Source organism: Ctenopharyngodon idella, chromosome 6 (genome assembly GCF_019924925.1).
Source record: "Ctenopharyngodon idella isolate HZGC_01 chromosome 6, HZGC01, whole genome shotgun sequence".
NCBI classification, from domain to species: Eukaryota; Metazoa; Chordata; class Actinopteri; order Cypriniformes; family Xenocyprididae; genus Ctenopharyngodon; species Ctenopharyngodon idella.
The window spans coordinates 18704244-18720421 of NC_067225.1; the positions used below are offsets into that span (position 1 = coordinate 18704244).

Below are 16178 nucleotides of genomic sequence, written 5' to 3' on the forward strand. Positions count from 1 at the left end.
GGACTGTTTTTTATTTTAATTTCATGCTATATGAAACAAAAAAAAATGCTGCATGCTATTTTCCTAAAGTACAGCTTTGTGGCCTTTAAGAGGTTTTTAGAATGTCCCGCTGCAATCCAGCTTTCTTAGGATTTCTGATGGCATTTTAAAGTGCGTTTGGTGACCCTGAGTCTAGATGTGTCATGTTGTTTTCTTCTGTAGCAGCAGCAAAGAGGGATTTCACCTAAGATGTTCAAAGCGCTGGTCAGTAAAGGACATCCAGAGTTTTCCTCAAACCGGCAACAAGATGCTCACGAATTCTTCCTGCACTTAATTAACCTGGTGGAGGTACGAATGTGTTTTTCTATCTTATGTGCTTCTTTTGTGGAAACGTAATTTTACCTTGATTATTATGATGACGTGTCTTAAAAAGATAGTTCACCCAAAAATGAAACTTCTACATAATCACCGTCATGTCACTCCAAACCTGTTTTACTTTCTTTAGCCAAAAGATGTTGATGAATTACTTTCATTTTATGGAAAAAGAGCAGCTTGAACATTTTTCTAAACTAATCCTTTTGTGTTCCATACAAGAAAAAAAAAAAAATAGGTTTGGAACAACAGGAAAATAAATCTGACAAAATTGTTGTTTTTAGGTGAAATATCTCTTTAAATCATTTGAAGTCATCATATATTTAAAAAAATGATTTCAGAGAAACGGGTTTCTAGGGTTTGGCCGGAATTTCCCCAGACGTGTTTGTAGACTTTGAGTCTTGTCAGCAGGCTCTGGTTTCAGGAGACACATTGGACCGTACTCTCTACCCCTCTACTGGCAGACACACACTTCAAGTGACTTTCTCAACTGTGTTAAAATTAGATACCCCTATCAGTTACACAGATAATGCTTCCTGTTACCCTTCCCACTTGGTCTATGTCCAGAATGAAAGCCGTTGCCTTCCATGACACTTTTCTGTGACTTAAAAACAAACAACAGTAGAAGCCATGCTGTTAGACTTTTACAATGTGAGATATACTATATAAGTCAATGAGAACCAGTTCCCAACCCATTTTAAATTGTGACATACTTCTGAATTTAATGGATCATGCAAAATGGCTTCTATATGACAGGTGGTGGGAGGGGAGGGGTTGGAAAATATAAGTGCTTGTTGACATCAGCTGAAAAGGAAAGTCAATTCGGAGGGTTAGCAAGTTATTAAGGAGCAATTTGCTTTTGACCAGAATGATGTTGCGACATAAGCACAGCATAAATACATTACTGTTCAAAAGTTTGGGGTTGGTAAGATTTTCTAATGTTTTTAAAAGAAGTCATGCTCCCCAAGGCTGCATTTATTTGATCGAAAATACAGTACAAACAATAATTATGTGAAATTTTATTACATTTTAAAATAACTCTTTTCTATTTTAATGTATTTTAAAATGTAATTTATTCCTATGATGGTAAAGCTGAATTTCTAGCATTATTACTCCAGTCTTCAGTGTCACATGGTCCTTCACAATCATAAATCATTCTAATATGCTGATTTGCTTCTCAAGAAACATTTCTTTTTATTATCAATGTTGAAACCACTTGTGATGCTCAAGTTCAAAAGAACATAATTTATCTGAAATAGAAATGTAAACATTATAAAGGTTACTTTAGATAAATTTAATGCATCCTTGCGGAATAAAAGTATTAATTTTTTTTTCTTACTAACCCTAAACTTTTGAACAGTTGTGTAAGTAGTGATGTGATGTGGAGACTACCAGTGGGAGTGCAGGCAGTGATCGGCCACCTAATATAGTTGGATAATGCGGTCGAGTAGGAACGCCTACTAGCAACCAATGTTAATGTCTGTGGACATATTTATATTTGAACTAACATGGACAAGATGAATCTTTCACAATAGAGATAGAAAACTGTATTATAAAAATAAAAAGGATCGGTTTTGATTTGATGTGGTTGTTTACGCTAACATATCAAGCTTGATATGTTTCTATTTTGTTTGTCTATATTTTTTCTTTTTTTTTTTTGAAGTGATACACCTAATCAAAACCTAATCTTTGCTAACATTTGCTTTGGTCCTGACAGTGCGCATATACCAAGAGGGTCAACCTCATTAAACCAAGACAGAGCTATAGTCCCTTGAAATGTTTAGTGCTCAGAAATGTTGACTGGTTTATTTGTAGCTGCCTTCAGCTGTGACTTGTGTGAAATGGCATAAGGCCTGTGAACAGTGAGGGGACTTTACAGTGTGTTTCTACTTCCTCAGCAGGTTTGTTCTCTGCTTAGTGGTCTCTGGTATCTCAGACTTGATAGAGGAGGTCTGGTATATTTCTGTATGGCCTCAGAATAGCAAAACTGCTGTAGGATGACCTCGTTGATCTTAATTACGGGCTAACTCTGTACTGTCCCTAAAGATGCCTGAATTTAAAGGGTTAGTTCACCCAAAAATGTAATGGTCATCAATTACTCACCCTCATGTCATTTCAAACCCTGTAAGACACAAATGAAGATATTTTAAATGAAATCTGGTAGATTTTTGGCCCTCCGTTGACAGTCCACGCAACTACCTCTTCAAAAACTAATCCAAATGAATGGAGTGGTTTAATCAAAATTTTCTGAAGAGACTGGATTGCTTTATATAATGAACAGATTGAATCTACGCTTTTATTGATCAGTGAACATAAACAGAAGCTCAACTGTACTTGCTTGACACGTAAGAACAAACCTCATTTGTTCTTGCGGAACAAGCTTGAATGTGGGAAAAAGCTTGAATGTGCTGCATAACACACGAGTATAAACCTCATTGTTTCTCGCATGTCAAGCAAACATGCTTGTTCTTCTGTTTACATGAATAAAAGCCTAAATTAAATCTGTTCATCATATAAAGCGATCATGTCTCTTAAAGATAATAAAGTTTTTAATGTTGTTTTTATGTCTGTGTGTTGTTTTTAATATGCTTTAAGACAAACCATGTGCAAATTTAAGTCAAGTTTAAGTCAACACCATGCTAAGTATTTTCTCTTTAAAGTCATCACGAAATCAAAATTGACCCTATTTACTTTGTTAGTGCATATGACTAGTCTTGTGCTGAACAATTAATCCGTGCAAGTTAATACACAGAAAATTTTTTTTTGTCGTTGTAATCTTTAATTAAAATCTGAAGAGTTACTTCTGGTCTGGAATGGCGTTCCTTCTCTGATGACGTCAGTTTGATGGCTTGGGTTGAAAACGCTTAAACCACTCGCCTCCAACTGTTAGTCTGCTATGAGCAAGAGATGGAGAGGAGGAGCGCTAAAGTAAAACCCTGCCCTCTATTCAATATTCCGTTTCACTTGGAAATATGTCACAACACTGGAGAAAAGTCGTTTGCAACTTCCGGTTCACAGGGACTTTAAAGCTGCAGTGGGGAAAAGACAGTCTGAAAAACGCGGTTTGAAATCGCTGGTGTTTACGTCACAAACTACCTTGTAACCAATCATATAACCGGCGGGCTTTAGCATATCATTAATATGCTGTGAAGCCAGGCTATCCCAGTATTTTATTCTGTTGAAATGAAAAAGATTTAGCAATATAGTGGGTGTATTACGATGCTATGATGAACTATATGCCTTTCTCCACTGCCGTACTAAGGGGCGGGAACACGTTTTTCCATTCCAATGCGCTACCTTTTCATTGTTTTTCTATGTAAACGCGCGCTAGATGGATGTGTATGACCGTTACGCTTGTGTCTCGTGTCTTTTGCAGTGCCTTGCACATGAGCGCCGCGTTTTTAAGACGCCATGTCAAGTTAAAATAATTTCAACTTTTACACGAAGCGCTGCTCATCAATGTCAGTTCCAAAACAGCGGACCAATCAGAAGAACTCGGAGGCGGGGCAAGCGTTGCGAGCTTCTGTTTACAGTAGCAAGTTGGCATGGCAACTGTTTTATTTGATGGCAACATGGTGGAGGAGGCCATAGCCAGTGCGATTATTTTCTCTTTTTTGAAAAATAGTATCTATCTATTCTGCTGTTTCCCTATTTCTATTTTTTCCGTTATTGCATCACGTCTCTCGCTTTTTTAAAAACCATTCCTAAGCACTGCGTTTCGTGTTTTTAGACGCAAAGACGTGTTCTGTGTGAACGAGCCCTAAGTTGTTCAAAGTGTTTCTAAGGATACTAATTTTCAGAATGCAGCTGTCTGACTCTGAGATGGCGAACGGTAACATGGTTTGTGTAACATTAACAACACATTATTAGCTGTTTGATAACGTAGTCAAGCCAAAGGCTAATCATTTTAATTACCGTTACATGTCCGACGTTGTAAAAAGCGATTCCATTGTGCAGCGTTTACCTCTGAACTTGTGAGTGAGTGGAGGCGGGGCTAATTAGCATATTCATAGATCTGCGTATACTAAATGAAACAAGGGTGTAGAGTTATATTCAAGCTATTTTAAGGCATGAAGAAATTTTTCTCACAGGAAATTTTTTTTAAATATGTCATTTTGGTGATAAAAGATGAGTTTTAAGGGATAAAATTACTGACTACAGGGGGACTTTAAGAAGATTTGGATTGATTCAAATGGATTCGTCTTATGATCTTTTTATGAACTTTTTGAAGCTTTAAAAGTGGTAGCTGCGTGGACTGACTAACATTTGAATGAATCATTTGATACAATGCACTTTGTCACACGGTTGACTCTTCCCTTACCCCTTAACCCACCCTTAAACCTAACCATACCACCAAATCTCTTCCTAACCTTACCCATATCCCATCTCAATAGCAGCAAAAGTGTTTTGCATGAACACAATAAGTACACTGTACCTAACATTCAAGTACATAGTAGTTCAAGAACACCTAATATGAAGTGTGACCAAACTTTTTATGTTCTTTTGCCTTTAATGGACCTGAAAAGTAGATAGGAAAGTTATAGAGAAAAGGCAAATGGGAACAGGCCAGATTCAAACCTGTTTTCCATGAGCACAACAGCTTTTTTTATGTGTAGTGCTATCCACTGTGCTCGAATAGAAGAAAACTTTCTATAGGCTACATTGTGTTTCACCACTTGCAGAGGAACAATTCAGGCTCAGAGAACCCCAGCGATGTGTTTCGCTTCGTAGTTGAGGAGCGAGTGCAGTGCTGTCAGACACAGAAGGTGCGGTACACACAGCGAGTGGACTACCTTATGCAGCTTCCTGCACCCCTGGAGGCAGCCAGCAACAGAGGTAATACCTTCTGCAACTGATCTCAACATTGCTCCCGCACTGCACAAAGTTAAAATGTGCAGTTATTACTTTAAAGATCTATTTCTACCTGATCTGCCTCTAAAAAAGTAATAAAACCTAATATTGTTAGGTGATTCATTTATAATAATATTTTTTTTGTCTTGAATAAAACCAGTGTATTTATTTGTTTTTATGTTTAATGTCATTTTATAAATCCAATATGCAGGTAGACATATTTGTGTTTTCTTTGCTTATGGTTTTGTTGTTTGTACAGAGGAGCTAATAGCATTTGAGAGTAAGCGGAAGGAAGCTGAGGAGAACATGCGGCCCCCTCCAGAGCCGGTGAGAGCCCGAATCCCCTTCACTGCCTGTCTGCAAGCCTTCACTGAGCCTGAGAATGTTCCAGACTTCTGGAGCTCTGCGCTGCAAGCCAAGTCAGCTGGAGTGAAGTAAGCAAGGTTCTGGCTTTGAGACCTTCGAATGACTTGCAAAACAGTCTGCAAAATTTAGAAGAATATCATGGGGTTTACATCAACAATAATCTTATATGCTATTTAATTATAATATACATTCTTATTTTCTTAATTATATATATATATATATATATATATATATATATAAAATGAAAGTTATAATAAAGATAATAATAATAGGTCTCTGTGTCTATACAGGTTGAAAACTCCTCCCTGTTTTTCACCTGTGTTTTTCTCTCTTCTTAGACTTCTCGTTTCGCATCTTTCCCCGAGTACATGGTTGTGCAGATAAAGAAGTTCACATTTGGTGTTGATTGGGTGCCCAAAAAGTTAGGTATGTAAATTTACGTGGTCTTGAGTTGATGTTGTATTTTGATTTCACATTGTTGTAGTTAAAGTAACACATTGCTGGCCAAAGCATGTACAAAATGTTGGATCATTTAGTTTTTAATCCATCCAGCTCCTGCCAAAGCAGATTTATTAATATGTCTTGTTTGTCATCTGTGTCTGCCTATCACATGCTCTCTTGTGCAATTCAGACCATCACATGCCGTGCATGTTGAGCAATGCATCATGATTGCTTGCATGAAAAGACTATCAGTTTGCAAGGTGTTATGTTTGTTCAGCAGGAGCTTTTCCCTTGTCCAGCAGAGGGTACTGTAACACTGTTTTTCTAAATGAGAAATTTTGGGATCAGAGAAAGTTTGTGGTTCTGTGGTGGAGCAAAATGTTGGCTAGGTTTTTGGAAAGGAATAATGCCCAGAGTCTGTTTTGAGTGTATCAGCTTACAGTATGTATCTTTTTGTCATATATATGATTTATGATTTATATCTTTTTTATGTGCTACAGATATTTCTGTAGATGTACCTGATTTCCTGGACTTGAATCGCCTTCGGGCAACAGGGCTACAGGCAGGAGAAGAGGAACTGCCTGACCTTACACCTCCCATTGTCATTCCTGAAGACACCAGAGGTGAGAAACTTCACTACCATTCAAAAGGTTGGGGTCAGTAAGATATATATAATGCAGTGTACTAAATTTTTTACTGTACTTTGCTTAAATAAATTAGCCGTGGTGAGCATAAGAGACTTCTTTCATGGTCTCTCTCTCTCTCTCTTATATATATTTCTATATATATATATATATATATATATATATATATATATATATATATATATATATAAATATATAATATATAATGCAGTGTAATAATAATAATAATAATAATAATAATACATTTTATTTGTATTGCGCCTTTCTTACACTCAAGGCGCTAATCAAAACAGCCTGCTTGAAATTGCACAATTGCATATTGTTCCCTTTTGCTCTGTACTAACTAAGTCTTGTTTTCTCATTCAGACAGTTCAACAAACAACTCTTTGGAATGTAAGTACCACTTTGATTGTTAAAGCACAAAAAATATTCCACACATTTATAATTGCACACATGCACTATAAAATTACTTATTCGATGAACAATATTAAAAGTTTTAATGAACTGCTTTAATTAACCTCAGATATAATCTGTATATCTATTGTTAGTTGTGGGATGTTGATTTGAAGCAACCTTTTTTTTTTTTTTTTTTTTACCTGTTCCTCAGCTCCAGAAATAGATGAATCATCCGTGATGCAACTGGCAGAGATGGGTTTCCCTCTGGAAGCCTGTCGGAAGGCAGTGTACTACACTGGGAATATGGGGGCAGAGATGGCCTTTAACTGGATAATAGCGCACATGGAAGAGCCAGGTAGGACCTCGTATCTTGACTGAACTGACACATTTTGAACAAAGGCATATCCTTTGTGTCCTTTGCTTATTCCATATAAAAGCATTACTTAAAATAATAATAATTATGTAAAACTACAAAATGTTCCATATACAAATAACCAATTATGTACATTTGTTTTCGTCTAAAACTTGCAGCTCAGAAAGTATTTAAAGTATGAGATCTTATTTGTTCTAATGGCTCTGGTCACATAGTCTAGTAATCAAGGGGTAAACACTGACGTGTCTGCCATTTTAGCTCCATTGGCTAAAAGGTTGTAGCCATTTTGTTGGAACTGAAGTGTGAGGAAAAAGTCTAATTGAGCAGAAGACAGTGTCACCTAATTACAGGCTGCCTTGAAAGGAACATTGTAGACATTTTAGACATTTAACTCAAATGAACTTACTGTCATTTGCATGTGAGTCATCCAGTTGACATTCTTTTAAAGAACTCCAGCACAGTTTCACAAAAATATTTACTAAGGTGATTCTCAACTGGTTTTGCTTAAAGTCTAATTGGAAATCAAATTGAGAATCAATTTAGAATTGAAGTTGTTTATGATCCAAAAGTTATTTTCAAATTCAAAAACAAACACATGGACTGGATACTGGGCCAATTTACAACACAATATTGTAATTGAGTATTTGGTTTCTAAATGTCTAATGAATTCCAATGTTGAAATCAATAATTTGCAAAACACATTGTGGTCAGAAAAAAACAAACCCTCTCTCTTGTATATAGTGTAGTCTGGGTCATATCCATGGCTATGTGAAGCATCTGCCTAATTAGTCTGATTTCTACCAAGATGAATTTGCATTACAACAGTGTAGAGTTTAATGTAACGTACAGCCTTTGACGTCAACAACAAAAGATATGAGAATAATTTTCTCCTCCCTTATAAAAGTTTAATAGCCTATTTTGCTATCCCAACTATGTACGAAAGGAATATATAGTTAATTGCATTTTTTTTTTCAGAACAGACCATTTTAACTGCCGTCTATGCTGCATTCAAGATAAATAAGCTGCATGTGCTTTGTGAGGCTCATTATCTGGGTTCCAGCCACAGGGGAATATTTCATGCTTGGAGCATGCCATGTGACGTAAAGAGTTGCATACTTTTATTGATAGGGAAAGATTCATGCCAAAGGAATTAATCCAAATGCAATTTAGGTCTAAGTTGCTTTATGTTATTGGACTAAGAATGTTCTAGCTGAGTAGATTTACACAAGAAGTTTACACAAGGTTTTATTTCAAGTCTCTTGCTAGGCACCCTTGTTTATCATTACGCGCTTCTGGCTAGTAAACACAGTCCTCACACTTCAGCGTCACCTGTGAGCTGGGAATTCTGTTCTCCTCACTTTCCTGCCCCAGTTAAGCAGCCACCTGAGATCACAAACAGACTCTCTACACACAAACAGAGTCTCTAGTGGTCCAAACACCATTAGCTTCACATCTCCTGGACTCGTGTGGCTTACGTCTGCTCCACAGCTACAGCTGGGCCTGTTCCTATATAGTCGCCACTGACAGTGGTTATTAATAGTGTTATACACAGCTTCATACCATTTTTTTTTTTTAGTGTTACTTTAATTCTTCAGTACTGTGGAGGTGATATATGGCTAGTCTAAAGAAAACAGAAATCTTAACTTCTACTTTTTTAAAAAAAAAAGTCAAAATATATGGATCTGCTTTGCTTGATTTTATAATTTTATAAAATTGATAATTTCAGTCTTTCTATAATTATTTGCTTGTTTGCCTTGACTAATTAAAAAAAGTATATGTATAATATGTACTATGTATAGTGTATGTGTGTGTGTGTGTGTGTGTGTGTATATATATATGTATATATATGTGTGTACTTTCAAAAACATTAAAAAACAAACTTGTTAACTGAAATTATAAATGTATATGTAAAATATATTTAAAAAGAAAAAGTTATTTAAAATGATAATAATAATTTACCAATATTACAATCTTATATATATTACAGTATAATTTATATTTAATTCATAATAAATATGTAATTAATATGTAATAATTACATTTATGTTTTTATTTCTATCCTTATTTAATCCATTGTCTCCATATTGTTTTTATGTAGCAGTAGTTTTTATAGAATCATTAAAGGGTTAGTTCACCCAAAAATGAAAATTCAGTCATTAATTACTCACCCTCATGTCGTTCCACACCCGTAAGACCTTTGTTCATCTTAAGAACACAAATTAAGATATTTTTCAAAAAATCCAATGGCTCAGTGAGGCCTGCATTGCCAGCAAGACAATTAACACTTTCAATGCCCAGAAAGCTACTAAAGACATATTTAAAACAGTTCATGTGACTACAGTGGTTCAACCTTGATGTTATGAAGCGACGAGAATACTTTTTGTGTGCCAAAAAAAAAAAAAAAATAAATAATGACTTTATTCAACAATATCTAGTGAAGGGCGATTTCAAAACACTGCTTCATGAAGCTTCGAAGCTTAACAAATCTTTTCTTTCGAATCAGTGGTTCGGAACTTGTATCAAACTGTATCAAGTCACGCCCCCCAGTGGTGAACCATTGAAATTTCGAAACACTTATGATGTAACGAAGCCTCGTTTACTGAAATCACGTGACTTTGGCAGTTTGATACGCAGTCTTACGGGTGTGGAATGACATGAGGGTGAATAATTAATGACAGAATTTTCATTTTTGGGTGAACTAACACTTTAAAGAACTGGAGGTTGTGACAAGTTGAGATTAAATATCATGGCTAAAGTCCATTGTTAGGCGTGGCACACAGGAGTACCTTTAATACTTAATTAGAATGTTTGTTCATGTAGGACGGAGGCAGGTCAGTTTGTAGTTGCTAGTGGCCAAACATGGTGCTGTCATACAGTGTGTTTGTGTGTGTGAGCACAGCATTTGATCTTGAACATTAAAGGATTAGTTGCAGACTACAGGGAATGGATTACATGGCTCGTGTTCATTTGAATTTCCGGTTTATCTGTGTAATCTCAATAGGGCAGCGAGTGTGATATTTTCATCCTCTCTGCACACTTGGTGAATAAATCCGCAGTCTAGACTGAATCTGAAATTCTTCTTGAGATACTTTGGATTTAAAGAACTACATAATGTACTTGGTGTTACATCTACTATCTGCATTGTCTGTGTTCTGATATGTAGTATATATGTGTGATAAAAGACTTGGTTTATACTTTATTGTAAGGTGTACTTGTTACAGAGTAATTATACATTTATGTACTGAGTAATATTAATTAACAACATGTACTTAGGGTCAGGGTTAGGGTCTGGCTTAGGGTCAGTTGCATATAATTTACTGTTATTACTATAATAAGTACATGTAACATATGAAACAAGGACACTGTAAAGTAAAGTGTTACCAAGACTTGTCTCTTACGTCTCTTGTGAAACTAACTAACTGCAGATTTTGCCGAGCCTCTGGCAATTCCCTCTTACATGGAACCAGACCTGCTCAGCCCCAGCCTCCCTACTACCAGTGCGCTGGACAACCAGCCTCCAGAAGAGAGCATCTCCATCCTCACCTCCATGGGCTTCCCCAGACATCACACAGTCAAGGCTCTCAAAGCCACAGTGAGTGCCCTACCTCATCTGCTTCATAGAAAGTGGCCCAGAAAAAGAATTTGGACACCTAGGTCACACTTAAATGTATGAATGTCATTGCATTATGATAAACTACACCTGTGGTTACTCTGCTTGAACACCTGTGTGAACTTTACATATATATCTACTAAAAAATTACCTTGAGACCAGCTGGTTAAAAGTCATTTGAGAAATGGCTCAAGTTAGTTCTGATAAAAGTTCTAGTGTCATTTGTTTGCAGATGAAATTCATACATTTAAAGGGTTAGTTCACCCAAAAATGAAAATTCTGTCATTAATTACTCACCCTCATGTCGTTCGACACCTTCATCTTCGGACCACAAATTAAGATATTTTTGATAAAATCCGATGGCTCAGTGAGGCCTCTATTGCCAGCAAGATCATTTCCTTTTTCAAAGACCAGAAAGGTACTAAAAACATATTTAAAACAGTTCATGTGACTACAGTGGTTCTACTTTAATATCATAGAGGGACGAGTATACTTTTTGTGTGCCAAAAAAACAAAATAATGACTTTATTCAACAATATCTAGTGATGGGCGATTTCAAAACACTGCTTCATGAAGCTTCGAAGCTTTACGAATCTTTTGTTTCGAATCAGTGGTTCAGAGTGCCAAAGTCACGTGATTTCAGTTAACGAGGCTTTGTTACGTTATAAGTGTTTCGAAATTTCAATAGTTCACGTGACTTTGGCAGTTTGATACGCGCTCTAAACCACTGATTTGAAACAAAAGATTCGTAAAGCTGCGAAGCTTCATGAAGCAGTGTTTTGAAATCGCCCATCACTTTATTTTGGCGCACGAAAAGTATTCTCGTCACTTTATAATGTTAAGGTTGAACCACTGTACTCGCATGAACTGTTTTAAATATGTTTTTAGTACCTTTCTGGGCATTGAAAAAGGAAATGATCTTGCTGTCAAAGGAGGACTCACTGAGCCATTGGATTTTATCAAAAATATCTTAATTTGTGTTCTGAAGATGAACGAAGATCTTACGGGTGTGGAACGACATGAGGGTGAGTAATTAATGACAGAAGTTTAATTTTTGGGTGAACTAACCCTTTAAGTGTCCAAAAGTGTCCATGTACTTTTTAGGGCTATTGTATATTGGATGTTACTGATTTGAACTCTCTTAAGCTGCAAATTTTAAGATGTGATTCATTGGCAGGAATATAATTATCATACTCAGTCATGTTCCACAGACGCAACATGTTTCAGCATGTCAGAATCCGTTTTGTCACTCGTTGCTCTTCGACTAAGCATGTGAGATCGGAGAAGCCGATCTCTTCTGTTGAACTACTTGGTACTTGGCTAACCTTCACATTTTCTTAATGTACTGTATGTTTGAAAGTTCATACTTTTTTTCTATAATAAGGAAATGTGATTTTGAATTGGTTTGAAGTTCTTTAGAGATCATGCTGTTATTTAGTACAAATTAGCTTGGTAACTAAATGTATATATACAGTAACGAGATAGATATATATATAATTATTATTATTTTCAGGATTTTTGATGTTTATAATGTTATATGTTTAAACATTATTGCTTCATAGCAGGACCTGCTTCTTCTTGAATATTTCTTTTTGGCTTTGTGTTTTAGTCAGTGTGGTGGTGTTTTTCATATCTGTGCATGTATGTGTATGTGTGTTTAAAAATAGCCTCTCAAGCAGCCAATAATAGCGCGGTAACAAGTGGACGTCTTCAACCTACGTCGTTCACATTTGTCCAGGAAAAGATGAGGGCGTCAGGCCACATTTGCTTTCACTACTGGCATTTGCAGTGAATCACGGCGCTATTTCAGATTAGTGCCTATGCCTAAATGAGTCTTTTGACCACGCTAGAATGACCTCAGTTAAATCAAGGACTTTCGACTGGTCTGAGCAATTTAAAAATGGCTCTTTGCCTGAGGATATAATTTCGATGTTCACTGTTTTCTTGTGAATTTAAAGCTTGCCATGTTTTTTGTCCAGTTAGTAACCTAAAAAAAATGTTCTATGTATATTAAGAGCTCCTCCACTCAAGTGATGAAAGTATTTTGTCTTTTAGCCTGAAGGCAGCAGTAAAAATGTATTACAGTATCATTAAGTGAAATTTTGTCTTTCTTCTACTCCTTGTCTGACTATATAGAACAACAACTTGGAGCGAGCTCTTGACTGGATATTCACACATCCAGACTGTGAGGAAGAGACTGAGGCTATGTCAGACACAGCAGACACAGAGCCGAACGATAACAGCTTCTCAAACGCCAATGCCCACAGCGACTCCTCGCTCTCTCCAGATCAGGACCTGTCCAGCCCCCGCGTCAGAGACGGACCAGGGCGTAAGTGCCCACTGACTATTAAACTCAACAAACAGAGGGTCAACACATACTAAGGATTACACACATTGCTGGTTTGATATTTCATTCTGATATTTCATTCATTTCATTTTTTTTCTTTCTCAAAGGTTATGAACTGTTTGCCTTCATCAGTCACATGGGAACATCCACAATGTCTGGTCATTATGTGTGTCATATCAAAAAAGAGGGCAGGTATGCTGATTATAATGTGTGTTATTTATTTGCACATTTTCATTTTGTGGAAGTCACAATCAGACTGATTGCAGAGAACATCTAAAGAACGATTGTTTTGCGCCTGTAAACAACAAACAATGATGTATAAGTGAATGAGTATAAATGTTAAATAATTTTAACATGTAAAAATGTTAAAATGATAAAGAAAATAAAAATTATTTTACAAAATATAAAGAAAAAACATTTTAAATAAAACTTTTTAGATATTACTTTCATTTAAAATGTTTTAATTGATACATTTTTTAAAAAAAATTAGAATATAAATGCTTTAAACAAGTATAATTACATTCATAAATAAGTATAAATGTTTAAAATAAATATTTTATCATTTATAAATCTAAAAATAAAAATACATTGGAATGTAAAATTAAATCAAATAAAAAAATTAAATAAATCAAAGTAAATAAATAAAATTATAAAATTGATTTGTTTGGAAAAATGTTTACATTTATCATTTATATTTATTTATTGTAATTTATTATATTTCTTATAATTATTTAAAAAAATAAAAATATTTGAATTATTAGGGAAAAAATAATGATTATAAATGTTAAAAACGTAACTGTACAATAAGGTAGGTTTAATTTGTTAACATTAGATAACTAAGCATGAACTAACAAAGAACAATACTTCTGCTGCATTTTTAAAATCTTAATGTTCATTTCAACATTTACTAATACATTATTAAAATCAAAAGTTGTATTTGTTAACAGTTATTACATGGCTCTGTGGAATACTTGATTCTGATTGGTCAATCGCGCCACCCAGCAGTATGTTATTCCCCGATAACAACCGCTGAAAACAGATAACACAGCGCTATACGCTTGCTAGAAACATTTTTTCTTCGTCAAAGTTTTGCGTTTGGTGAGCTAATAAAATATTAAAACTCAGTCAAATCAATATTTTGTGTACAGTTATTTAATTATGCCATCCAGTATCGTGAACTCGCTCTCTCTTGTTTCATACAAACGCAGCTGCTGCCATTTTGCTACTGTTGTTTTGTACAATGTTTGATTATAAGATAACAAACAGGTACGTTTTTAAAACCGTTTCATCTCAGATCAATATCTCTTATCCCCATAATTATTTATGTGGCGAATGCTGTTTAATAAGTGCAAATCCCTTAAATGTCCGTCTAGTTTGAACTTGCCGCGCTACCAACTGCTCTCTCCAAGGAAGCTTTGTGTTTAAAAAGCTAATAAAATATTTCGACTCAGATCAATATTTTGTCTCTAATTATTTACTTATGTGGCAAGTAGCCATGTAATAAGTGGGATAATGTACATCAAGTCGGTTGTCATCTCAAAATAAACCCTGGCAGGGTGATCAGGACCCCGAAGTGAAGCGGAGGGGTCTTGCATCAGCCTGAAGGGGTTGATGCCTAATTATCCCTTACTTAACAAATGAGACCTTATTGTAAAGTGTCACTGTTAAAAATTATACATTTTTGACATTTTTTTTATTTTACAGTTATTTTATTATTATGATTTTAAAATGCAAAAAAAAAAAAAAAATAGATGTAAATGTGCATATATACAGGTGCTGGTCGTATAATTAGAATATCATCAAAAAGTTGATTTATTTCACTAATTCCATTCAAAAAGTGAAACTTGTATATTATATTCCTTCATTACACACAGACTGATATATTTCAAATGTTTATTTCTTTTAATTTTGATGATTATAACTGACAACTAAGGAAAATCCCAAATTCAGTATCTCAGAAAATTAGAATATTGTGAAAAGGTTCAATATTGAAGACACCTGGTGCCACACTCTAATCAGCTAATTAACTCAAAACACCTGCAAAGGCCTTTAAATGGTCTCTCAGTCTAGTTCTGTAGGCTACACAATCATGGGGAAGACTGCTGACTTGACAGTTGTCCAAAAGACGACCATTGACACCTTGCACAAGGAGGGCAAGACGCGAAAGGTCATTGCAAAAGAGGCTGGCTGTTCACAGAGCTCTGTGTCCAAGAACATTAATAGAGAGGCGAAGGGAAGGAAAAGATATGGTAGAAAAAAGTGTACAAGCAATAGGGATAACCGCACACTGGAGAGGATTGTGAAACAAAACCCATTCAAAAATGTGGGGGAGATTCACAAAGAGTGGACTGCAGCTGGAGTCAGTGCTTCAAGAACCACTACGCACAGACGTATGCAAGACATGGGTTTCAGCTGTCGCATTCCTTGTGTCAAGCCACTCTTGAAGAACAGACAGCGTCAGAAGCGTCTCGCCTGGGCTAAAGACAAAAAGGACTGGACTGCTGCTGAGTGATGAAAGTAAATTTTGCATTTCCTTTGGAAATCAGGGTCCCAGAGTCTGGAGGAAGAGAGGAGAGGCACACAATCCACGTTGCTTGAGGTCCAGTGTAAAGTTTCCACAGTCAGTGATGGTTTGGGGTGCCATGTCATCTGCTGGTGTTGGTCCACTGTGTTTTCTGAGGTCCAAGGTCAACGCAGCCGTATACCAGGAAGTTTTAGAGCACTTCATGCTTCCTGCTGCTGACCAACTTTATGGAGATGCAGATTTCATTTTCCAACAGGACTTGGCACCTGCACACA

General features: G+C 35.9%; 1 protein-coding gene across 2 annotated transcripts in view; it reads left to right on the forward strand.

The window, feature by feature from the left end:
- usp13 (ubiquitin specific peptidase 13) overlaps window positions 1-16178 on the forward strand; it is a 30171-nt gene that overhangs the window by 11070 nt on the left and 2923 nt on the right. Inside the window, exons 11-20 of one of the 2 annotated variants that reach the window (XM_051897354.1) lie at window positions 205-327; window positions 5034-5187; window positions 5462-5635; window positions 5905-5994; window positions 6510-6632; window positions 7020-7046; window positions 7261-7404; window positions 10848-11014; window positions 13169-13361; window positions 13487-13571. In XM_051897354.1, coding sequence (XP_051753314.1) covers window positions 205-327; window positions 5034-5187; window positions 5462-5635; window positions 5905-5994; window positions 6510-6632; window positions 7020-7046; window positions 7261-7404; window positions 10848-11014; window positions 13169-13361; window positions 13487-13571 — 1280 coding nt within the window. Of the gene's footprint in view, window positions 1-201; window positions 328-5033; window positions 5188-5461; window positions 5636-5904; window positions 5995-6509; window positions 6633-7019; window positions 7047-7260; window positions 7405-10847; window positions 11015-13168; window positions 13362-13486; window positions 13572-16178 lie in introns of both variants that reach the window. The other variant, XM_051897353.1, reaches the window with a different exon arrangement.